The sequence below is a fragment of the Squalius cephalus genome, assembly GCF_949319135.1.
Source record: "Squalius cephalus genome assembly, chromosome: 24".
Lineage (NCBI taxonomy): Eukaryota > Metazoa > Chordata > Actinopteri > Cypriniformes > Leuciscidae > Squalius > Squalius cephalus.
The window spans coordinates 17,781,371-17,806,310 of record NC_137145.1 but is presented as its reverse complement, the minus strand read 5'-3'; the positions used below and the strand labels follow the sequence as shown (position 1 = coordinate 17,806,310).

The window sequence follows — 24,940 nt, the reverse complement described above, 5'->3', positions numbered from 1 at the left end:
GGGCCCAGCTGATAAACTCGCGCTGTGTGATTGACAGCTTGGGCGAATGGAAAGGGATTGTTCTTTGATCGCTTTCTGTATATATTTTAATCACAATTTAAATAAGATTATTTTCATTCTACCAAGAGAAACAATGTGAAGTTGATATTTTAGTCACTGGCTTGATTTACTGATGCATAAACAGTACTGGGGTGCGTTCTCCGATAACGTTGTCTCTTAGCGCGCTACGAAGACTCAAAAGGTACACCTTAACTACAGGTATACATTTCCTACGTGTGTTCTCCGAACTATACCTTAGGATGTTGCTTAAGGTAAACCTTCTTAAGTTCGACCTTAGCAGGCGCTGTCCATGGTGGAGGCGCTGAATAGGTTGATATCGATGCCTCGATGATCGATTGTGCGCTCTTTCCTTCACAGCGGTATAGGTAAAGTATTGAGAAAATGTTCTTTATAAAGAAGCGTTTTAGAAATAGTACAAACTGCATTTATCGGGGCTCATTGAAATATGTACATGCAGAAATAAATATGAGTATGTGTTTATAATTTAGCAAGTGTGCAATCCCAAACCCTTACGGCCATTAAGTGTGTTAATGTTCTCCACAACGTATGCTGATTATCCACCAGCCATGTAGTTGACATACACTAACTGGCTCCGCGGACGAAGCCGTCTTTGATTTAAAACAAGTACTCGCTGTCTTGCTGCCATAGCTATAAAGTTTGTGTAAACTCATCTTTCTTTAAATAGACTCCTAAGCCTTTTCTGTCAAATGGTTCGCCAGCTGATGTGCCTTAGGATAGTAATTAAAAAAGCTAACAACTATTAGTGTATGGAAACTTTATTAATGAAAACACTTCCATACACTGGGTGTAGGCTATAACAACTTAAAGTAAAGTATTTTATGTGTAAAATTTTAAAGTAAAGTAAAAATGTAATTTTACTACTAAATCAGATTTTATATTAAATGTTCATATAAAATTGTCTATGTGTAATTAAACTGCGATGTAAAAAAGCTTTTTGCGTAGTGGTGGCCACTAGCGGTATGAACCGTCAGCAGCGATAAGGTATAGCTAAGAGCGCTCCAGACCAACCTTACGAACGTATGACTTACAGAAGGTATACTTAACTAAGAAGGTTTCGGAAACCACGTATTAACGATAAGGTACTTCTTAAGGTACAACTTAAGAACGACGTAGCGTTAAGGTAGTTTCGGAGAACGCAGCCCTGGGCTGCGTTTCCCAAAAGCATCGTAAGCCTAAGTTGATCGTAAAAACGATCGTACGACTGATCTTAATATTACGGTCTGTTTCCCAAAAGCATCGTAGCTTAAGTAGCACTTGAAAATCTTCGTAGATCTACGAGTGCTCTGGAGTAATCGTACATCCCCAAGTGCATCGTAAGAAGACAGATTTATGAGGACACCTGCAGGACAACCGGCAGATTACACCTTTAACTTTATTCAAATGTATGTGATTATAATATAAGGTTTTGATTGTACTTTATTGTACACTTTATTACTCTTTTATGTTGTTGGTTAAATTAATGTATAAATTAAATAATTAAAAAGGTCAGAAAACAAAACAAAAAAATAGAAATAACTTAATCAATAATTTTAATCAAAATTAAATGAATGAACAAAAAAATAAACAAAAGAAATCCTTTAAATCTGTTAAAAATTACATCTTTGTTTCGCTCTATCTCCTCTAAAAGGACATTAAGTTCATTTTTTTGAAAGGTATCTTTTCGGGTTTTTTTTTTTTTTTTTTTTTTTCAGCCATTTTGTCAGTGCCGGTGCTTTATATATACTTGTCTTGATTGCTAATCAACAACAGATGACAATTATTAGGTTAAACGTTCAGAATACGATTCCATATAAGGTTATGTTTCAGCACTTCACGGATGGACAGCGACTCTTAAGTAGCACGTAGAGCGCGTTCTCGCGCGTTCATGTTAAGTGCATTTTTGGGAAACGCTCGTGGAATTGCTGCGAGCGTTCGTAACTTTGCACGTAGAAAGCGCTCTTAAGAGCTAAGATACATCGTTATCGGGAAACCCGGCCCTGGTCCGTGTACGGTCCGTGTACTTTTTCGTTCATTCATTATTCTATTTCGGAATGAAAGATGAAATTTAAAAAAGGGTGCAGCTTGTTTTTTTGTTTAAAAGAAAAAAAGCAGAAATGGCTGTATTTTGTTTTCCAAATGTATTGTTGTCATCAGATAATAGTATTAGAAAATTGGACGACATTTCGGATCGTTTTTTAATTTGTAATATTTATTTGTACGTTTATTGTATTTCATTTGACTGATCCTATCTTTACCCGGAAGTAAATTACACCGTCGTGCGAAGTCATAACGTGTAATTAATCGTTGCATTCATATTCTGGGCTTATCTGATTTTTTTGTACATAGCATAGCCTACTTTGTTATGATTTTAGTATCATAATTATTAATAAATGCACGCATAATTATCCATGAACTTGATTTGAACAAATGCCTTTCAGCTTATGTGTGCAAAATTCAGAATTAAATGAATGTGCAGCAATTTGTACAAATAGAGAGTCTGTAGGCCTACTATACTGTTGTAGCCATTAAATAAGCGCATTTAGTTTCATATTTGTTAAAATATTATAATGTTGTTGTTTTTTTCATTTATGTTGATTTATGAAAAGTGAACAGCACGAGTAAGATAGGATGCGCAATATATCGAGAGACATGGAGCGGGTCAGACATGATTTTGACCACTTCATTAAGTTTTGTTTTGTAGAAAGCCTTCCTTTAAAGTGAATTTCGTTTCATATAAATTGTATCTTAATTTTAATCAATTTTTTAATAAATAAAAAGCAAATATAACAGACAATATAATCATGGAGGCGCCCGCGTGATCACTTGCATTGCACGTTAAGCGCATCTCATCCTAACTTAACGAAACTCAGTGTATGCCTCACACAGACATGAGAAATACATCAAATACACAAAGCTTGAAATGTCTTTAAACGAAATAATTCAAAACGAAAAGAAAAAGGCTACTCTCTGATTATGTAATCCATTCATTTCTCTCTATAGGCGCGTTCACTACGAATATGGCGTTCGTCAACTTCATCTTTGCAGCCGAGTCGACACTGTCAGAAAACACTAGTTTATTAATAAAAATCAATGCACGCGTCACCGGATTTACAAATGCACATCTTGCTTGTTGCACGCACACATATTATGTCGAAATAACGAGATATGTTGAAATAACATTATTATAAATAATAGATCTTTTAGAATATTTGATTGAATGCTGAATCTTGCGCTTGTTCAATTTAATAAAATTAAAACTTTAATTGTGATCATTAAAATAATTGAATATTAAATATTTAGTGACCAAGTTTTGCATATATATATATATATAAGTAGCGATAACGTACAAATAAATATTACAAATTAAAAAACGATCGGAAATGTCGTCCAATTTTCTAATACTATTATTTGGTGACAACAATACATTTGGAAAACAAAATACAGCCATTTCTGCTTTTTTTCTTTTAAACAAAAAAACAAGCTGCACCCTTTTTTAAATTCCATCTTTCATTCCGAAATAGAATAATGAATGAACGAAAAAGTACACGGACCGGCATTATTATGACTCTTAACCTCGAACAAACGCATAAAACACATGCGAAAAGAATACGGATGTGCGTTATAGCTCACCACGCATCACAACTGGAGAATCTAAAGTTTTTTTCTTAATATTTAAAAACATTTTCAGACCTGAACAAACAAACTGAGGTTTCCACCAATCTTTCATGATTTGTTTTTAATGTGCATCGCTATTTCAGACGTCTCCTTATGGAATGAGTCATGCAAAATAATAACCTTTCCTCTGTAATTTCATTTGCATTGAAAATCAGACTCCATCTATGAAAACTGGAGTTTGTAAGCTTTCAAGTGATATATAGTTTTTCAGTATTACTTTAGGTTTAGACTATGGTATAATTTTTTTAAATATATAATAGCAAACGTCCCACTGATAGGACGGTGAAGGGGGGAGACAGCGAGACATGAGAGAGCTCTGCACCAATCACGTAACAGAACGTACAAAGTGATCTACTATGTCCCCCAGTCAGAGCAGCAGAACAATGAAGAGAGCTGAAGACAGAGAGAGGTAGCTTCACATGCTGCTATGAAGCCGATTACAACAAAACGGACACCTTCAGTGGATTGTATTACCACAAAATGAAGATCTTTTCTTGGTTAAATTGTTCATAATAGAGGAATATGTTAACGGAATGGGAAAATATATCGTGAAAATGAGACGCGGGAGGAATGGAGAATCGAAATGGGCAGCGCTTTGGCTACTCGGTGTCTCTCTTTTGTGGAATACAGTCGGAGCTCTGACTCGCTATACTATACCAGAAGAACTACATGAGGGGTCAGTCATTGGAAATATCGCTAAAGATCTTGGTCTTGATGTCTCAGCTATTGCAAATCGCAATTTACGGATAGCTTCTGAGAGCAGCAGACAGTATTTCAGCGTTGATTCAGAAAAGGGTGAGTTGGTCGTGAACAGCAGAATTAACAGAGAAAGTTTGTGCCCTCAAAGCGCTAGCTGCATTTTGCCATTACAGGTTATTATAGAAAATCCGTTACAACTGCATAGATTCGAGATAGAAATACAAGATATCAATGATAACGCACCGATTTTCCACACATCAGACGGTATTTTGGAAATAGCTGAATCCATCTCCCCGGGAGACCGATTTCCGCTTGAGAGTGCAGAGGATTTGGATGTAGGGAGGAATAGTTTGAAATCATATTCGCTAAGCAATAATGAATGTTTCCGATTAAATGTGAAAACGCTTGGCGATGGTAGGAAAGTACCAGAGCTTGTTGTTGATAAACCACTGGATAGAGAGAAAAAATCTGTCTACAAACTAATTTTAACTGCTGTAGATGGCGGTGAGCCTGCCAAATCTGGGACTACTTTAATACAGATCAATGTTGTGGATAGTAATGACAATGCTCCAAAATTTGACCTGCCAGCATACAAAGCATCCATACGAGAAGGTGCTCCCGTTGGTTCGACTGTGTTAACTATAAAAGCCACGGATTTAGATGAAGGTGACAATGGCGAGATACAATATTTTTTAGGTGTACATACACCCGAACCTGTGAGAAAATGTTTTTCTTTGAAACCGGACACGGGGGAAATTACAGTTATAGGAAATATTGACTACGAATCTGCTAAATCATACAGATTTGACGTGAGTGCTAAAGACAAAGGGAATCCAGAACTAGTGGGTCATTCGTCGGTTCAAATAGACATAATTGATGAAAATGATAACCCTCCAGAGATTATTTTAACATCATCACCCAGCCCCGTGCCTGAAAACGCCTCTGTCGGAAGAGTTGTAGCTTTAATTAACGTAAATGATTTAGATTCTGATGTTAATGGCAGAGTAAACGTTAATATATCTCCCGGGGTTCCATTTACCTTGAAACCGTCCTTTGACAATCATTATTCACTGGTAACAGACTCATCTTTAGATCGTGAGGTAATTGCAGAATATAACATAGAAATAGTAGCGACCGACTCTGGTGTACCACCCTTAAAGACGTTAAAGGCTGTAAATGTTAAAGTACTTGACGTGAATGACAACCATCCAGTATTCTCGCAGACCTCATATAATGTTTATATACAGGAAAATAACTTAGCAGGTGTTTCATTGTTTTCTGTATCTGCATCTGACAATGACCAAGATAAAAACGCTTTACTCACTTATTCAGTTTTAGATTTAAGTTCAAGCCAAGTGCCAGCATCATCTTATTTTTACATCAATTCTGAGAACGGAACTATTTACAGCATGAGCTCATTTGATTATGAGAAAATGAAACTAATCAGTATCGTAGTTCAGGCTAAAGATCATGGCTCTCCATCTCTGAGCAGCAACGCCACTGTTCATGTGTTTATTCTGGACCGGAACGATAACGCTCCTGCTGTCATTTACCCGTCCACATCCATGGGGTCTGTCCCTCATCAGAGGATGCCCCGTTCTGCTAAAGCAGGACATCTCGTTACTAAGGTAACAGCAGTGGACGCGGACTCGGGTCATAACGCCTGGCTCTTCTACAGGCTCGCGGAGGCCACGGACGCGTCACTGTTCAGTGTGAATTTACATACGGGAGAGGTGAGGACTAAACGCGCTGTTTCAGAGCAGGATGACTCCTCTCAGAGACTGATGATAGAGATAAAGGATAATGGAGAACCGATCCAGTCCACCACAGTCACAGTGGATATACTGATAGAAGACGGGTTTCATGAGCCAATTTCAGAATATCGTGAAAAAACTATCGAGCCCAACAAGAAAACGGGTAAAATAACTTTATATCTGATCATCTCTTTGGCTTCCGTGTCCATGTTGTGTCTGATGACGTTTTTCATCTTACTGGTGAAATGTGCGCGAGGCAGTAGAGGCGGCTCAAGCTGCTGTATCAGGCGAACTGATTCTGGATACAAGAACCCCAACAGAAACCTGCAGATCCAGCTCAACACTGACGGGCCCATTAAGTATGTGGAGGTCCTGGGAGGAGACATGATGTCTCAGAGTCAGTCCTTTGGCTCCTATCTCTCTCCAATGTCAGAATTCAGTGATCTCACCCTCGTTAAGCCCAGCAGCACCACAAACTTTACAGACACGCTAAACGTGCTTGATGCGTCATTACCAGACAGCGCGTGGACGTTCGAGAGTCAACAGGTGAGACAAATAAAACTTTTGCTACATTCAGAGCTGTCATTTGTATCTAAAAACAAATATGTCTCTAAAAAATCACATTATGTGTGTTGCGAGTTAATTATATATATATATATATATATATAGAGAGAGAGAGAGAGAGAGAGAGAGAGAGAGAGAGAGAGAGAGAGAGAGAGAATTATAGGCCTATTCTGTTGAAATACTGCGTATGTAAGCGCGTATGGTTTGTGTGGGTTAAATGGTGCTGAGAACATTTCATTGAGCACATTTCAGAACCACAGCTGTGGACAGCGACACGATCATTACGTTGATAGTTTGCCCAAATAGAATACATTTTAACGGGTTGTTTTGAGATTCTTATTGACTTATATGACTGCTGCTAGTTAATTTGTAGATAACACTCGATTGAATTTAGCTTTATTTAGCTTGATTTCTTTTTATTCAATTTCTTATTTTTTTCACAGCATCATTTTATGGTTGCATGCTAGAAGACGCTTTCTATAGAAAGAGTAAAGTTTGCTTCTAGTGTGAACATTACATGTAAAATGGTAATAAATGCAATTTTCATGTTAAGACAATATTTTGTCCATTCCTATAAATGCAAGTAAACATTTATAGGTGTTTTCATTTTGTAACAATTCACAGTTAACATAATTTCCAGGGGGAAAAAAGTAGCATGTACGCCTTTAAGAGAGACTCTGTCCTCTATTGGACAGCAGCGCACTGAGCTCAGCGCCAATAAGGTGCGAGACTACACAAAGGGATCTACTCCCTCCCTTAGCAGGAAAGGGCTACAATGAGTGATATGAGCTGAAGGAGAATGCACTCGCGGTTATGACGCTGATCACTACTAAGCCGACCCCTCGATCGAAATGGATTTGCGATCTTAATAAAAGAAGAAAAACTACGTTTTTTTCTGGATATATGCGAAGCACTAATTGATGGAAAGGTTCAAAGCACCGTGGAAATGAGAAGCATCCGAGTGTGGAAACAGGCAGCGCGTTGGCTGTTTGTTTTCTCTCTATTATGGAATACAATTGGAGCTCAAATTCGCTACACCATACCAGAGGAACTAAAGGAAGGGTCTGTTGTTGGAAACATTGCAAAGGACATTGGTATGGACATTTCAGACATCGCTAATCGTAAGTTACGGATAGCCTCTGATTCTAGTACGCAATATTTTAGTGTGGATACAAGGAATGGTGAGCTGATAGTCAATGGTAGAATAGACAGAGAGGCGCTCTGTGGACAAAGCGCCAGTTGTCTGATGCCGTTACAACTGGTTATAGAAAATCCATTGCAGTTATATCGTGTAAATATAGAGATACAAGATATAAATGACAATGCACCGAATTTTCATACAAAAGATAATGTTTTGAAAATAGCTGAATCAGTAGCTGTGGGCGCAAAATTTCCATTTGAAAGTGCCGAGGATTTAGATGTTGGTAGCAATAGTCTCAAATCCTATACTTTGAGTAATAACGCTTTTTTCCGTTTAAATGTGAAAACACTGGAAGATGGTAAGAAAGTACCAGAGTTAATAATTGATAAACCACTTGACCGAGAGAAACAGTCTGTACATAAGCTCGTTTTAACAGCATTAGACGGTGGCGATCCTGTCAAATCTGGAACTATTATGATACAAGTAATCGTTCAAGACATTAATGACAATGAGCCAAAATTTGAACAATCGCAATATAAAGCGTCTGTGCAGGAGAGTACGACATTAGGTTCAAGTGTCTTAACTGTAAAAGCCACTGATTTAGATGAAGGTCTTAACGGCGAAATACAGTATTTTTTTGGTGCACATACACCAGATCACGTGAGAAACATTTTCAGTATCAATGTTGAAACAGGAGATATTACAGTGATTGGAAAACTAGATTACGAATTAACAAAATTATACACATTTGATGTCTGCGCTAAAGACAAAGGGAGCCCAGAACAGGAGGGCCATTCTTCAGTGAGGCTGCACATCATTGATGAGAATGATAATATTCCCGAAATCATTTTGACATCTTTACCTAGCCCAGTGTCAGAGAATGCATCAGTCGGTACAGTTGTAGCTTTAATCAACGTTAAAGACTTAGATTCGGGTAATAACGGGAAAGTAAATCTTACCATCTCCGCTCGTTTTCCTTTTAAATTAAAACCAGCATTTGACAATCATTATTCTTTGGTAACTGACTCACTCTTGGACCGTGAAGCTAATGCAGAATATGACATAGAATTAGAAGCAACAGACTCTGGTGTACCATCTTTAAAATCTAGGAAAACTTTAAATGTAAAAATACTTGATGTGAATGACAACCCTCCAGTATTCTCACAGTCCTCGTACACAGTGTATATAAAGGAAAATAGTCCACCAGGTGCTTCATTGTTTTCTGTATCTGCGTCTGATATTGACCAAGATAAGAACGCAATACTGAGTTACTCAATTCTAGATTTAAGCTCAAATCAGATTCCAGCATCATCTTATTTTTATATCAACTCTGAGAACGGAACTATCTACAGCATGAGCTCATTTGATTATGAGAAAACAAAACTGTTTAGTGTTATAATTCAAGCTAAAGATCATGGCTCTCCATCTCTGAGCAGTAACGCCACTGTGCATGTGTTCATTTTGGACCATAACGATAATTCACCTGCTGTCATTTACCCGTCCACATCCATGGGGTCTGTCCCTCATCAGAGGATGCCCCGTTCTGCGAAAGCAGGACATCTCGTTACTAAGGTAACAGCAGTGGACGCGGACTCGGGTCATAACGCCTGGCTCTTCTACAGGCTCGCGGAGGCCACGGACGCGTCACTGTTCAGTGTGAATTTACATACGGGAGAGGTGAGGACTAAACGCGCTGTTTCAGAGCAGGATGACTCCTCTCAGAGACTGATGATAGAGATAAAGGATAATGGAGAACCGATCCAGTCCACCACAGTCACAGTTGATATACTGATAGAAGACGGGTTTCATGAGCCCATCTCAGACTATCGTGAAAAAACTATCGAGCCCAACAAGAAAACGGGTAAAATAACTCTATATCTGATCATCTCTTTGGCTTCCGTGTCCTTGTTGTGTCTGATGACGTTTTTCATCTTGCTGGTGAAATGTGCGCGAGGCAGTAGAGGCGGCTCAAGCTGCTGTATCAGGCGAACTGATTCTGGATACAAGAACCCCAACAGAAACCTGCAGATCCAGCTCAACACTGACGGGCCCATTAAGTATGTGGAGGTTCTGGGAGGAGACATGATGTCTCAGAGTCAGTCCTTTGGCTCCTATCTCTCTCCAATGTCAGAATTCAGTGATCTCACCCTCGTTAAGCCCAGCAGCACCACAAACTTTACAGACACGCTAAACGTGCTTGATGCGTCATTACCAGACAGCGCGTGGACGTTCGAGAGCCAACAGGTGAGACACAGAATAACTAATTACCTCAGCATAAATAGATATTTTTATGTGATTATTTTATTCTTCTAAACAGTGCATAAACACAATTTAAGTTAGACACATGATGGTGCACATGCTTGATTGTGTGTGTGGGTGGTCTGGTAAACCCTACATTATGAGGGCAAAATATCTCCACAAATATGGCAATATCCGAAATCCTTGTCCTTGCCCATGAGGAAAACAGCTTATAATTCATAAATGATGTTTTTTGTTTTTTTTTAATGTAAAAATGCATAAAGTTTTCTGTGATATGTAGGTTTAGGGGTATGGTTAGTGTAATACAGTTTGTACAGTATTAAAAAAAATCATGTCTATGAAAAGTTTCCATGAAACATGAAAATACGCGTTAGCGTGCGTGCGTAAGTGTGTGTGTGTGTGTGTGTGTGACGGCGGCCGCAGCGGGGCGGTTGGCACAAAGATCGCTACCTGGTTTATTTAAGCATAATAATTTTGGACAGAGGTAGAATTTCTGTAGGGATTTTTTTTTTTTTTTTTTTTTTTTTTTTTTGTATTTAGAGATAACGAACAAATTGAAATATTAAGACATTCATAAGTTTGATAAAAACGTGACAGCCGGAAAAACGAAATCACATTTTAAAACGATATGTGTGCATGTCTCATAATGGTACTGGTAAATGCATAGCCTTGATATATTAATGCTCGCGTTTCTCTTTATGGGGATATATTTGTGGAGTAGTTCAGGGCGCTGATGCCCGTCATTGTAAGACTGTTGTGTATAGCCTCTCAGGCACAATTCGGTACATATAGATATCGAAGCAAACTCTTACCGACGGTTTTGGACTGTGTGTTCAGCACTTTAGACTGGACAGCTCCCGTGACGATATGACACTGCACAGTTTTAGGTGCTACTTTATGCGTGCTGGTTTGGAAGACATTGTTGCATCATTTATTACAAATAAATAAACAAAAATCAAACCATAAATAAATAAAATTTGCTGTAATAATTATTTAACACTTAATTTTAAGAACAACATAATTGCTCTTGCTCTTCTCTGTTATGCTCAAATGCTCACTCTGTTACTTTAACGATGTTTTGCGTACAACAACATTTGCCCATCTAGCTACGAAATGACTGGTTAGCTGCATTGCATATTTCAAGCACAACTCTCCACTAGATGCCGTAGCACCACAGAGGGCTGGTTACGCCTTTAAGAAACAGCAGAGCATCTATTGGACGAGTGAGCGTTGAGCTCTGTACCAATCGTGCTTCAGACCATACAAAGGGATCTACTCCCTCCCCCAGCCAGAGGAGGAGTACAATGATGAGAGCTGTAGAGCGAGAGGAAACATGAACGCTTTATGAGGCTGATCACCACAACGAGGATGCGTTGAATAGACGTAATTAATTGAAAATGGAGAACAGCATTCTGATTTTCTATGGATATAAGATCAAGATTTGTTGATGGGAATATCAAGTGCAACAGAGAAATGAGGCACAGGAGGATCAGAGGGTGGAAATGGGCAGCGCTTTGGCTGTTCGCTTTTTCTCTATTGTGGAATACAGTTGGAGCTCAGATTCGCTACACAATACCTGAAGAGTTAAAGGAAGGATCTATCGTTGGGAATATCGCGAAGGATCTTGGTTTTGACATCTCAGATATCGCGGAGCGTAAGTTACGGATAGCATCTGAATCAAATAGACAGTATTTCAATGTGGATTCCGGGAAGGGTGATCTGGTAGTTAATGGCAGAATAGACAGAGAAACGCTCTGTGGACAAAGCGCCAGTTGTCTGATGCCACTGCAGATCGTTATTGAGAATCCATTACAGTTACATAAAGTTGAAATAGAAATACAAGATATAAATGATAATGCACCAATCTTTAATACTAAAGAGGCCACATTAAAAATATCTGAACTGATTGCTCCAGGCACACGATTTACCCTTGAAAGTGCCGAGGATCTCGATGTTGGCAGCAATAGCTTAAAGTCTTACTCACTAAGCAATAACAATTATTTCCGTCTTAATGTTAAAACTATAAAAGATGGAAGAATAGTACCAGAACTTGTGGTTGAAAAACCGTTAGATAGAGAGAAACAGGCCGTTCACCAGCTAATATTAACAGCTCTGGATGGTGGTAATCCGGTAAAATCTGGCACATCTTTACTGCAAATAATTGTTCAAGATATAAACGACAACGAACCAACATTTGAAGTTGCTGCATACAAAGCATCTGTTCTAGAAAGCGCCGTTGTTGGTTCAAGTGTGATCAAAATCAAAGCAACAGATTTGGATGAAGGTCCTAATGGTGAGATACAGTATTCATTCGGTGCGCACACGCCTGAACTTGTAAGAAATGCGTTTACTGTGAACGCTGAAACCGGTGAAATAACAATCATTGGAAAATTAGATTACGAGACTAAAAAAACGTACACGTTTGATGTCTGTGCTAAAGACAAAGGGAATCCAGAGCTCGAGGGACAGTCATCGGTTCAGATAGATATCATAGATGAGAATGACAACCCTCCAGAGATTATACTGACATCTTTACCGAGCCCTGTACCTGAAAATGCAACGATGGGAACTGTGGTGGCTCTGATTGCCGTCAAAGATTTGGACTCCGGTAATAATGGCAAAGTTGAGCTTATTACCTATCCGGGTGTTCCATTCAAATTGAAACCCTCTTTCGATAACCACTATTCGTTGATAACGGATTCATTATTAGACCGCGAGGTTCATTCTGAATATGATGTAGAAATACAGGCCATAGACTCTGGTGTACCACCCTTAAAAACTGTGAAGACAGTAAATATTAAAGTAATTGACGTGAATGACAACTCTCCAGTATTCTCACAGTCTTCATATAACGTTTACATAAACGAAAATAATCTGGCAGGTGTTTCATTGTTTTCTGTGTCTGCGTCTGATATTGACCGAGAAAAGAACGCTCTACTCACTTATTCAATTTTGGATTTAAGTTCAAATCACGTTCCAGCATCATCTTATTTTTATATCAATTCTGAGAACGGAACTATTTACAGCATGAGCTCATTTGATTATGAGAAAATGAAACTAATCAGCATTGTAGTTCAGGCTAAAGATCATGGCTCTCCATCTCTGAGCAGTAACGCCACTGTTCATGTGTTTATTCTGGACCGGAACGATAACGCTCCTGTTGTCATTTACCCATCCACATCCATGGGGCCTGTCCCTCATCAGAGGATGCCCCGTTCTGTTAAAGCAGGACATCTCGTTACTAAGGTAACAGCAGTGGACGCGGACTCGGGTCATAACGCCTGGCTCTTCTACAGGCTCGCGGAGGCCACGGACGCGTCACTGTTCAGTGTGAATTTACATACGGGAGAGGTGAGGACTAAACGCGCCGTTTCAGAGCAGGATGACTCCTCTCAGAGACTGATGATAGAGATAAAGGATAATGGAGAACCGATCCAGTCCACTACAGTCACAGTGGATATACTGATAGAAGACGGGTTTCATGAGCCAATTTCAGACTATAGAGAGAAAACAGTCGAGCCCAGGAAGAAAAGCGGTAAAATAACTTTATATCTGATCATCTCCTTGGCTTCCGTGTCCTTGTTGTGTCTGATGACATTTTTCATCTTGCTGGTAAAATGTGCGCGAGGCAGTAGAGGCGGCTCAAGCTGCTGTATCAGGCGAACTGATTCTGGATACAAGAACCCCAACAGAAACCTGCAGATCCAGCTCAACACTGACGGGCCCATTAAGTATGTGGAGGTTCTGGGAGGAGACATGATGTCTCAGAGTCAGTCCTTTGGCTCCTATCTCTCTCCAATGTCAGAATTCAGTGATCTCACCCTCGTTAAGCCCAGCAGCACCACAAACTTTACAGACACGCTTAACGTGCTTGATGCGTCATTACCAGACAGCGCGTGGACTTTCGAGAGCCAACAGGTGAGACGCAGAATAATTAATTACCTCAGCATAAATGTATATTTTGATGTGATTATTTTATTCTTCTAAACAGTGCATACACACAATTTAAGATATACATATGATGGTGCACATGCTTGGTTGTGTATGTGGGTGGGTGCGTGGCCTGGTAAACCCTACATTATGGGGGCAACATGTCTCCACAGAGATGGCAATATCCGAAATCCTTGTGGAGACATTTTTTGTTCCTTATGAGGAAAAAAGCTTATAATTTATAAGTGATGTTGTTTATTTTATTATTTTTTTATGTAAAAATGCAGAAAGTTTTATGTGATGGGTAGGGTTAGTGTAAGAGGATATAATATACACTTTGTACACTATAAAAAAATAAAAATAAAAAAAACATGTCCATGAAAAGTCCCCATAAAACATGAAAACGCGCGCGTTGTGTGTGTGTGTGTGTGTGTGTGTGTGTGTGTGTGTGTGTGTGTGTGTGTGTGTGTGACAGCGGCCGCGGCAGGGCGGTTAGCACAAATATCGCTACCTGGTTTAATTGAGCATAACCATTTTGGACAGAGGTCAGCATCAGCTAGAATTTTAAAAGAAATAGGGTGATTTTTTTTTTTTTTTTTTTTTTTGTATTTAGATAAAACGTAGAGGAAAACAAATAATTTCTAAGACATTTATAAGTTTGATAAAACGTGACAGTCGGAAAAATAAAATCACATTTTAAAACGATATGTGTGCATGTCTCATAATGGTACTGGTAAATGGTAATCTTGATCTATTAATGCCCCACGTGTTTCTCTTTATGGGAAGATAGAGCGCTGATGCCCGTCAGTGTAAGACTGTTGTGTTGGCTGGTATCGCCAAGGCACAGTTCATACCATATTTATGATATCGAAACAAACTCTCAGAAATAATGGCGAAGGTTTTGAACTGTGTGTTCAGCACTTTGGACTGGACAGCTCCCGTAACGATGTAAATGCTGCACAGTTTTAGGTGCTACTTTATGCCTGCTGGTTTGTATATATATAAAATGAGCAAAACTTGGCCACTCAATATTTAATATTCAATTATTTTAATTATCACAATTAAAGTTTTAATTGTATTAAATTGAACAAGCACAACATTCTGCATCCAATCAAATATTCTTAAGGATTTATTATTATCAATAATGTTATTTAAACATAATATCTCGTTATTTCTACATAATATGTGCGCCTGGAACAAGCAATATGTACATTTGTAAATCCGGTGACATGTGTGCACTGAATTGTATTAATAAACTAGTGTTTTCTGTGTCAGTGTAGGCTGCAAAGCTCCGTAGTGAACGCGCCTATAGAGAGAAAATGCACATAATGGATTACATAATCAGAGAGTAGCCTATTTAATTTCGTTTTGAATTGTTTCATTTAAAGACATTTTAAGCTTTCTATAGATATATTTCTCACGTATGTGAGGCATATGCTGAGTTTCTGTTAATTTATGATGAGATACAGTCCAGTTCATGTGCAATGCAATCGCGCCCGCCTCCATGTCATGATTATATTGTCTGCTATATTTGCTCTTATTTATTAAATCCAGGAAATTGGTTGATGAAAAATTGATTAAAATTAAGATACAATTTATTCAAAACGAAATTCCCTTTAAAGAAAGGCTTTCAACAAAACAAAACTTAATGAAGTGGTCAAAATCATGTCTGACCCACTCCATGTCTCCCGATATATTCCGCATCCTATCTTACTCGTGCTGTTCACTTTTCATAATTAGCATAGAGGAAAAAAAAAACATTATAATATTTTAAAGGTCCACTATGTAAATATTTCTGACCACAAGAGGGCGCAGTTTCCAACAATAACAAAGGCGAAGCTTGATGACGCTATGAAGGAGGTGACGATGGGAGATGTCGTTTTTAATGCGTTTTCACCATCTAGCGATGTATCTAAATGGAATTAATGAATCATGATCACGGATGAGGTAATTTATTCGTTTTTGTATTACCTGTATGTCTGATCGTATTATTTTATGTCATCATAATTAATGAACTGCAAGGAACGTGAAATGTTATGCTATATTATTACAGGCATGTGGTGTAATTCATATCTATTAAAAGTACACACTTAAATGTTTATAAAGGTATATGGCTCATAAATGTGTGACAAGTATTCGCTGAGTTTTGTTTCAGTTTATAGACGTGCTCAAGAAAAAAAAGTTCACCGCGACGGAGAGGCAGAACGCACACCCTGTTTATTTTCTTTATTTTACAAAAGCACAATGTTTTGATTTGATTGTAAGTGGACACATACAAAAGTAGAAATATCAGATTCTTTTTTTTATATTTCTTTTTTCTGTATGACCATAAATGACGGAGTAATTTAAGTTTATAGTGCTAACGTTACAATGTGGAGAAAATCCAGCAAAACGCGCCCGCGCGTTTGCCGACCTCAGAGGGTTAAAATCATCTTAACTGTAACTATTACGTTACTTGTACAATAAAAAATAATTGATTTGCTTACCTGTCTATCAATACACTCGCGAGAGCAGAGTCTCTGTCAAGTCCAAGATTGTCGCGCAGCTCTCTCCATCTCGAAAACGCCTGGCCGATATTTATCCGGTTTTATTCCTCCGTTTGTCACACAGTCTGCGTATATCCGAATATGGACGCTTTCGTTTTGTTGGCACTTCAATACTCGCCCAAGAGTAATCGTGATCCATAACAGCTATAACCATACAGTCTATGGATAACGCTATAACCACCACTTCCGCATTTGACCATGTGATATTCCGGTGTGGTGGAATATCACATGGTCCACACCGGAAAAAAAGGATAGAGCGGACATTGCATCACTGAGAGGCGACATTTCTTTTCCAGGACAGACAGTTATTTAAAATCGGAATTTCTCTGAAATAAAAAATCTTTGGAGACTTTTGAGATATTGTAAGTACACAACTGGAGGAAATATATCACACTGTGCAAGTTATTTTCGGAAATTTTATTACAAAATTGTTACATATTGGAGCTTTAACAAATATGAAACTAAATGCGCTTATTTAATGGCTAGCAGGTCCACAGACTATTTGTAAAAATTGCTGCACATTCATTTAATTCTGAATTTTGCAAAAATAAGTTGAAATGCATTTGTTTGTGCATAGTAAAACATATCTGCAACATTTATCAAGTTCACTGATAATTTTGTGTGCATTTATTAATCATTATGATACTAAAATCATAATAAAGTAGGCTATATGTACAAAAAAAAAAAATCAGATGTGCCTAGAATATGAACGCAACGTGTTTACACGTTAAGCATTTTCCTCCCATGGAAAACCATTATAATAACGCTTAATGTGGCTTAATGCAGAATGTCCCCTTATTATGTCGAAATAACGTGATATTGTGTTGAAATAACAGATATTATGTCGAAATAACGACTTATGTCGAAATAACGAGATATGTTGAAATAACGACTTATGTCGAAATAACAGCTTATTAAGTCGAAATAACAGCTTATTATGTCGAAATAAGTACTTATTATGTCAAAATAACGAGATATTATGTTGAAATAACGACTTAATATCTCGAAATAACAAGATAAGTTTTCTTTTTCTTTTTTCTTCACCATGCGGTTCAGGGCTTCCATAGAATACAGCCTGAATATATAATTGCTTCCAGACATTATTTTTGGGGGTGCTATCAGGGTGCATTGGTCTTTCTTGGGGGTGCTGAAACACCTGCTAGCCCCTCCCTAGCGCCGCCCATGCTGGTTTGGAAGACATTGTTGCATCATTTATTACAAGCAAACAAACAAACAAAAAACATACATACAATTTGTATTTAAATTTGTATACAAAATTAAGTGCTAATGATTTAGCACTCAATTTTAAGAACATCTAAATTGCTCTTGCTCTTCTCTGTTATGCTCATCTTGTTACTTTAACAATTTTTTTTCCTTTTTTTTTTTTTTTTTTTTTTTTTTTTGCGTACAACAACATTTGCCCATCTAGCTACGAAATAAGTCTGAGTTTAGCTGCATTGCATATTTTAGCTCACAGTTATCCACTAGATGCCGTAGCACCACAGAGGGCTAGTTATGCCTTTAGAAACAGCAGAGCATTTATTGGACGAGTGAGCGTTGAGCTCTGTACCAATCGTGCTTCAGACTATACAAAAGGATCTACTCCCTCCCCCAGCCAGAGGAGGAGTACAATGATGAGAGCTGTAGAGCGAGAGGAAACATGAACGCTTTATGAGGCTGATCACCACAACGAGGATGCGTTGAGTAGACGTAATTATTTGAAAATGGAGAACAGCATTCTGATTTTCTATGGATATAAGATCAAGATTTATTGATGGGAATATCAAGCGCAACAGAGAAATGAGGCACAGGAGGATCAGAGGGTGGAAATGGGCAGCGCTTTGGCTGTTCGCTTTTTCTCTATTGTGGAATACAGTTGGAGCTCAGATTCGCTACACAATACCTGAAGAGTTAAAGGAAGGATCTATCGTTGGGAATATCGCGAAGGATCTTGGGTTTGACATCTCAGATATCGCCGAGCGTAAATTGCGGATAGCATCTGAATCAAATAGACAGTATTTCAATGTGGATTCCGGGAAGGGTGATCTGGTAGTTAATGGCAGAATAGACAGAGAAACGCTCTGTGGACAAAGCGCCAGTTGTCTGATGCCACTGCAGATCGTTATTGAGAATCCATTACAGATGCACAGGGTAGAGATCGAAATACAAGATATAAATGATAATGCACCAAACTTCCACAATAAAGATGGCGTATTAAACATTTCTGAATTGACTTCTCCAGGCGCTCGATTTACTCTGGAAAGTGCCGAGGACCTCGATGTTGGCAGCAATAGCTTAAAGACTTATTCTCTGAGCAATAACAACTTCTTCCGTTTAAATTTAAAGACACTTAAAAACGGAAGGCAAATACCAGAGCTAGTGCTTGATAAATCATTAGATAGAGAGAAACAAGCAGTTCACAAGCTAATATTAACAGCTCTGGATGGTGGTAATCCGGTAAAATCTGGCACATCTTTACTGCAAATAATTGTTCAGGATTTTAATGACAACGAACCTAAGTTTGAAGTTGCTGCATACAAAGCATCTGTTCTAGAAAGCGCCGTTGTTGGTTCAAGTGTGATCAAAATAAAAGCAACAGATTTGGATGAAGGTCCTAATGGTGATATACAGTATTCATTCGGTGCGCACACGCCTGAAATTATAAGAAATGCGTTTACTGTGAACGCTGAAACCGGTGAAATAACAGTAGCTGGAAATCTAGATTACGAGACTACCAAATTATATACGTTTGATGTCTGTGCTAAAGACAAAGGAAATCCACAGCTCGAGGGACAATCATCGGTTCAGATAGATATCATAGATGAGAATGACAACCCTCCAGAGATTATATTGACATCTTTACCGAGCCCTGTGCCTGAAAATGCATCGGTGGGAACTGTGGTAGCTCTGATTACCGTCAAAGATTTGGACTCCGGTAATAATGGCAAAGTCGAGCTCATTGTCTCTGCGGATGTTCCATTTAAATTAAAACCAACTTTTGATAGCCATTATTCACTGATAACGGATTCTTTATTAGATCGTGAGTTTCATTCTGAATATAATGTAGAAATACAGGCCATAGACTCTGGTGTTCCACCATTAAAAACTGTGAAGACTATAAATATTAAAGTGCTTGATGTAAATGACAACCCTCCAGTATTCTCACAATCATCATATAATGTTTACATTAACGAAAATAATCTGGCAGGTGTTTCATTGTTTTCTGTGTCTGCGTTTGATATTGACCAAAATAAAAACGCTATACTCGCTTACTCGATTTTGGATTTTAATTCAAATCACGTTCCAGCATCATCTTATTTTTATATCAATTCTGAGAACGGAACTATTTACAGCATGAGCTCATTTGATTATGAGAAAATTAAACTTATCAGTATCGTAGTTCAGGCTAAAGATCATGGCTCTCCATCTCTGAGCAGCAACGCCACTGTTCATGTGTTTATTCTGGACCGGAACGATAACGCTCCTGCTGTCATTTACCCGTCCACATCCATGGGGTCTGTCCCTCATCAGAGGATGCCCCGTTCTGCGAAAGCAGGACATCTCGTTACTAAGGTAACAGCAGTGGACGCGGACTCGGGTCATAACGCCTGGCTCTTCTACAGGCTCGCGGAGGCCACGGACGCGTCACTGTTCAGTGTGAATTTACATACGGGAGAGGTGAGGACTAAACGCGCTGTTTCAGAGCAGGATGACTCCTCTCAGAGACTGATGATAGAGATAAAGGATAATGGAGAACCGATCCAGTCCACCACAGTCACAGTGGATATACTGATAGAGGACGGGTTTCATGAGCCAATTTCAGACTATAGAGAGAAAACAGTCGAGCCCAGAAAGAAAAGCGGTAAAATAACTTTATATCTGATCATCTCCTTGGCTTCCGTGTCCTTGTTGTGTCTGATGACATTTTTCATCTTGCTGGTGAAATGTGCGCGAGGCAGTAGAGGCGGCTCAAGCTGCTGTATCAGGCGAACTGATTCTGGATACAAGAACCCCAACAGAAACCTGCAGATCCAGCTCAACACTGACGGGCCCATTAAGTATGTGGAGGTTCTGGGAGGAGACATGATGTCTCAGAGTCAGTCCTTTGGCTCCTATCTCTCTCCAATGTCAGAATTCAGTGATCTCACCCTCGTTAAGCCCAGCAGCACCACAAACTTTACAGACACGCTAAACGTGCTTGATGCGTCATTACCAGACAGCGCGTGGACGTTCGAGAGCCAACAGGTGAGACGCAGAATACTTAACTCAGCATCCATATAGAATTGTCATAATTGTATTCTTCGAAACGGTGCATAAATATAATTTCACATAAATTGCACCTTTAAAAGTGTGATGGTTCACATTTTTTATACGTGTGTGTGTGTGTGTGTGTGTGTGTGTGTGTGTGTGTGTGTGTGTGACTGGGGGTTGGCTTGGCTTGGCTTGGCTCAGAGATCTCTTGTTTATCTGAGCGTCTCTATTTGGACAGAAGTCAGCATTAGCTAGAATTTCTGTAGTTTTATTTTTTGTAAAAAAAATAAAAATATATTTTTTTTGAGGAATCGTAAAGAAAACTTGGACATGTTTGCCCGGTTTAGACAAGGCAGACAAGGCTTAGATTAAGACAGGATAGGCATTTGTCCAATTGGGGCATTTAAGTTGATTTTGTAACGTGCATTAAAAAAAAAAAAAAAAAAAAAAAACATTACTGGTGTGCATCTTGAGACAAAACAATGACATTGACATGTCAGTGCAAGTTTCTTTTAGTTAAAGCAGCTCAAACATTCATTTTAGTCTGGGACTATGCTTAAGCCGTCTGTGAAACCGGGGGTTAAGACGTTTATTCGTTTGATAGAGCTTACCAATAACGGGAATTTGCATTTAAAACGATATATGTACATTTTATGTACAATGTATATGTATATGTACAATATTTGATGCCATGTCGAAACTCCTGGAGATAAACGTTTTCAGACTGCGGTCAGCACTTGGGACTGGACAGCTCCCGTAACACTGCGACTCTACAGCAGCGACAGGCAAAGTCAGTCCTGGAGTGCCGCTGTCCTGCAGAGTTTAGCTCCAACCCTAATCAAACACATCTGAAACAAACTAATCAATGTCTTCAGGACATCACTAAGGCTTCAGACAGGGGCGGAGCTAGACTCTCAGTACAGTGGGGGCGGAGCTTCATCATGGGGCCCTCTGCTACCAAGTCATTTTAACATTAAAACCGTTAAAAAATAATAATATAGTAATAATATTTGATTGAATGCCGAATGTTGGGCTTGTTCCATTTAATAAAATTAATACTTTAATTGTGATCATTAAAATAATTTAATATTTAATATTAAGTGGCCAATTTTTGCTAATTTATTAAAAATATATATAATATATCTAGCACCCCCTCAGAACATGTTAAAAAATTATCTGGCGCAGTCCCTGGTTATAACAGCCCACCAGTGATGCGCGGGTTGATCCGAAATGAGCGGGTGCCTGCGGTCACCCGCGGTTACCCGCGGTTACGAGTCATCCAAACATATTTTTAATGATATTCGGGTCGCGGTCGGTCGGGTCGTTTGAAATAAAGATGCCAATTAAACCTTTGTCATATATATAGTTCTAGACACAATTTTCTATGAATACGTTTTAAATTTAATTTACACTTTATTGGCTGAATAACTGGCGCGAAGATGACGCACGAGCTCAGTCTGCAGGTAGAGATGGAGGCGGCAAGAGAAAATAGGTGAAGACTGGGGAGTGGAAGCTCCGCAAATACACAAATAGAAAGAGCAAAGTGTGGGAGACATTTGCCGAAATAATGAAAGATGATGACCAAAGTGCTGGCTTTGTCATGTGTAGGCTACTTCTTGCGATGCTATTTACACATTTGATAACCACAAAACTGGCACGACCAACCAGGCACGGCGCCAGGATTCCAGTTTTGGATAAGCCAGACCAATTGTGGGTGGGCCTTAAATTAAAAACGTTAAATAAAATAAAAATAAAAAAACGTTATCCAATCACTGCTTAACCTAATAAAAAAATATTGACTAATATAACCTACTGTTATATTATCTGTGCGTATACATAATATAGATTTTAATAGCTTGATGCTCTTTAAATATTGTTTTGCATTGTAAAAGTAAATCCTCGATCGCTCTCCATGGTTCTGACCAAAGAAGAGAGCTTTGGAATCTCCATTATGCAAATACCTGGGCTGCATTTTCCGATAACATTGTCTCTTAGCGCGCTGCGATAACTTAACTAAAGGTATACTACCAGTAAAGATATATCATTGCTAGGCGTCTTCAGGGCTATCATCCACTCGTGAGGCAGAGGCGCTGAGAGGCAGAGGCGCTGACGCCCTCATAGCAACGGCGCTGTTTTTGGTAAAACATGATTTTGACGACTTCATTAAGTTTTGTTTTATAGAAAACTCTTTTTAAAAGATTTTCGTTTTGTATAAATTGTATCTTAATTTTGATCAATGTTTTATCAATCAATTGTCCGTATTTATTAAATAAGAAGCAAATATATAGCAGACAAAATAAGGCGCCGGTACGCGATCACTGCATGTGAACTGTAGGGCGCCGAAACTCAGCTTGTGCCTCACAGATTTGATAAATATAGGCTATATATTACAGAAAGTTTGAAATTTCTACTTTTAAACGAAAATATTCAAACCAAAATAAATAGGCTATACTCTCTGATTATGTAGGCTAATCCATATGAAATGTGCATTTCTCTCTGGCGTTCATGGCGAGTCCGCAATCTCCGCATTGTCAACTTCATATTTGCAGCGACACAGAAAACACCAGTTTATTACTAAACAATTAAATGTCTCCTTGCTAATTTAGACACATTCATAATCATTACTTTAACCGGTTCTTTGTGGCAAGCTTTATGCGTGCGGTCATTACGCGTATTCCTGTAGGCTAGCCTATTTAAGTAATTAATTTAATATAAAGGGGCGATTTGTCCACGAATGGCTTAAATGAACAACTAGTCGACTAGAAAAAAAATTAGTCGGAGGCAGCCCTTATTCCACATATTTTCGAACCAGCAGGCCATCTGGGTTGGGCGAGCGACCGTGAGCGGAGCGGAATAGGCTATTCAGAAATGCGCTCTCCGCTCACGAGCTCTGGGGTGCGTTCTCCGAAACTACCTTAACGCTACGTCGTTCTTAAGTTGTACCTTAAGAAGTACCTTATCGTTAATACGTGGTTTCCGAAACCTTCTTAGTTAAGTATACCTTCTGTAAGTCATACGTTCGTAAGGTTGGTCTGGAGCGCTCTTAGCTATACCTTATCGCTGCTGACGGTTCATACCGCTAGTGGCCACCACTACGCAAAAAGCTTTTTTACATCGCAGTTTAATTACACATAGAAAATTTTATATGAACATTTAATATAAAATCTGATTTAGTATTAAAATTACATTTTTACTTTACTTTAAAATTTTACACATAAAATACTTAAGTTGTTATAGCCTACACCCAGTGTATGGAAGTGTTTTCATTAATAAAGTTTCCATACACTAATGGTTGTTAGCTTTTTTAATTACTATCCTAAGGCACATCAGCTGGCGAACCATTTGACAGAAAAGGCTTAGGAGTCTATATAAAGACAGATGAGTTGCACAAACTTTATAGCTATGGCAGCGAGACAGCGAGTACTTGTTTTAAATCAAAGACGGCGCCGTCCGCGGAGCCAGTTAGTGTATGTCAACTACATGGCTGGTGGATAATCAGCATACGTTGTGGAGAAAATTAACACACTTATGGCCGTGAGGGTTTGGGATTGCACACTTGCTAAACACATACTCATATTTATTTCTGCATATATTTCAATGAGCCCCGATAAATGCAGTTTGTACTATTTCTAAAACGCTTCTTTATAAAGAACATTGTTTTCTCAATACTTTACCTATACCGCTGTGAAGGAAAGAACGCACAATCGATCATCGAGGCATCGATATCAACCTATTCAGCGCCTCCACCATGGACAGCGCCTGCTAAGGTCGAGCTTAAGAAGGTTTACCTTAAGCAACATCCTAAGGTATAGTTCGGAGAACACACGTAGGAAAGGTATACCTGTAGTTAAGGTGTACCTTTTGAGTCTTCGTAGCGCGCTAAGAGACAACGCTATCGGAGAACGCACCCCTGATCGGAACAAACCCGAACCTCACTGTCTGCTGAACTTGCGCAGAAACATCAAAATAGACATAGCCAGCTTTTTAAAACTGTTTTTAAAACTAAACATTTAGACTATTTTAGTACAAATTATGAGCTTATATTGACGATTTTTTATAAT

At 38.7% G+C, this 24,940-nt stretch overlaps 2 protein-coding genes across 31 annotated transcripts in view; both read left to right on the top strand.

Annotated features, from left to right (window-relative positions):
• The window catches only part of LOC307152417 (protocadherin gamma-C5-like), a gene marked incomplete at its 5' end in the record, with an annotated part of 153,623 nt that overhangs the window by 109,712 nt on the left and 18,971 nt on the right, over positions 1 to 24,940 (top strand). For 2 of the 30 annotated variants that reach the window (XM_079861053.1, XM_079861030.1), the window contains one exon: positions 18,038 to 20,873. The exons of 25 other annotated variants lie outside the window; for them this stretch is intronic. In XM_079861053.1, coding sequence (XP_079717179.1) covers positions 18,378 to 20,873 — 2,496 coding nt within the window. Of the gene's footprint in view, positions 1 to 7,511; positions 10,138 to 11,227; positions 14,071 to 18,037; positions 20,874 to 24,940 lie in introns of those variants that run through there. 3 more of the 30 variants (XM_079861046.1, XM_079861019.1, XM_079861052.1) reach the window with 3 other exon arrangements.
• LOC307152062 (protocadherin gamma-C5-like) lies at positions 4,020 to 7,531 on the top strand (the record flags this gene model as incomplete). The annotated part of the gene is made up of 2 exons (XM_079860456.1): positions 4,020 to 6,776; positions 7,448 to 7,531. Exons 1-2 carry the CDS (start codon positions 4,269 to 4,271, stop codon positions 7,529 to 7,531), a joined length of 2,592 nt encoding a protein of 863 aa, XP_079716582.1. The 5' UTR covers positions 4,020 to 4,268.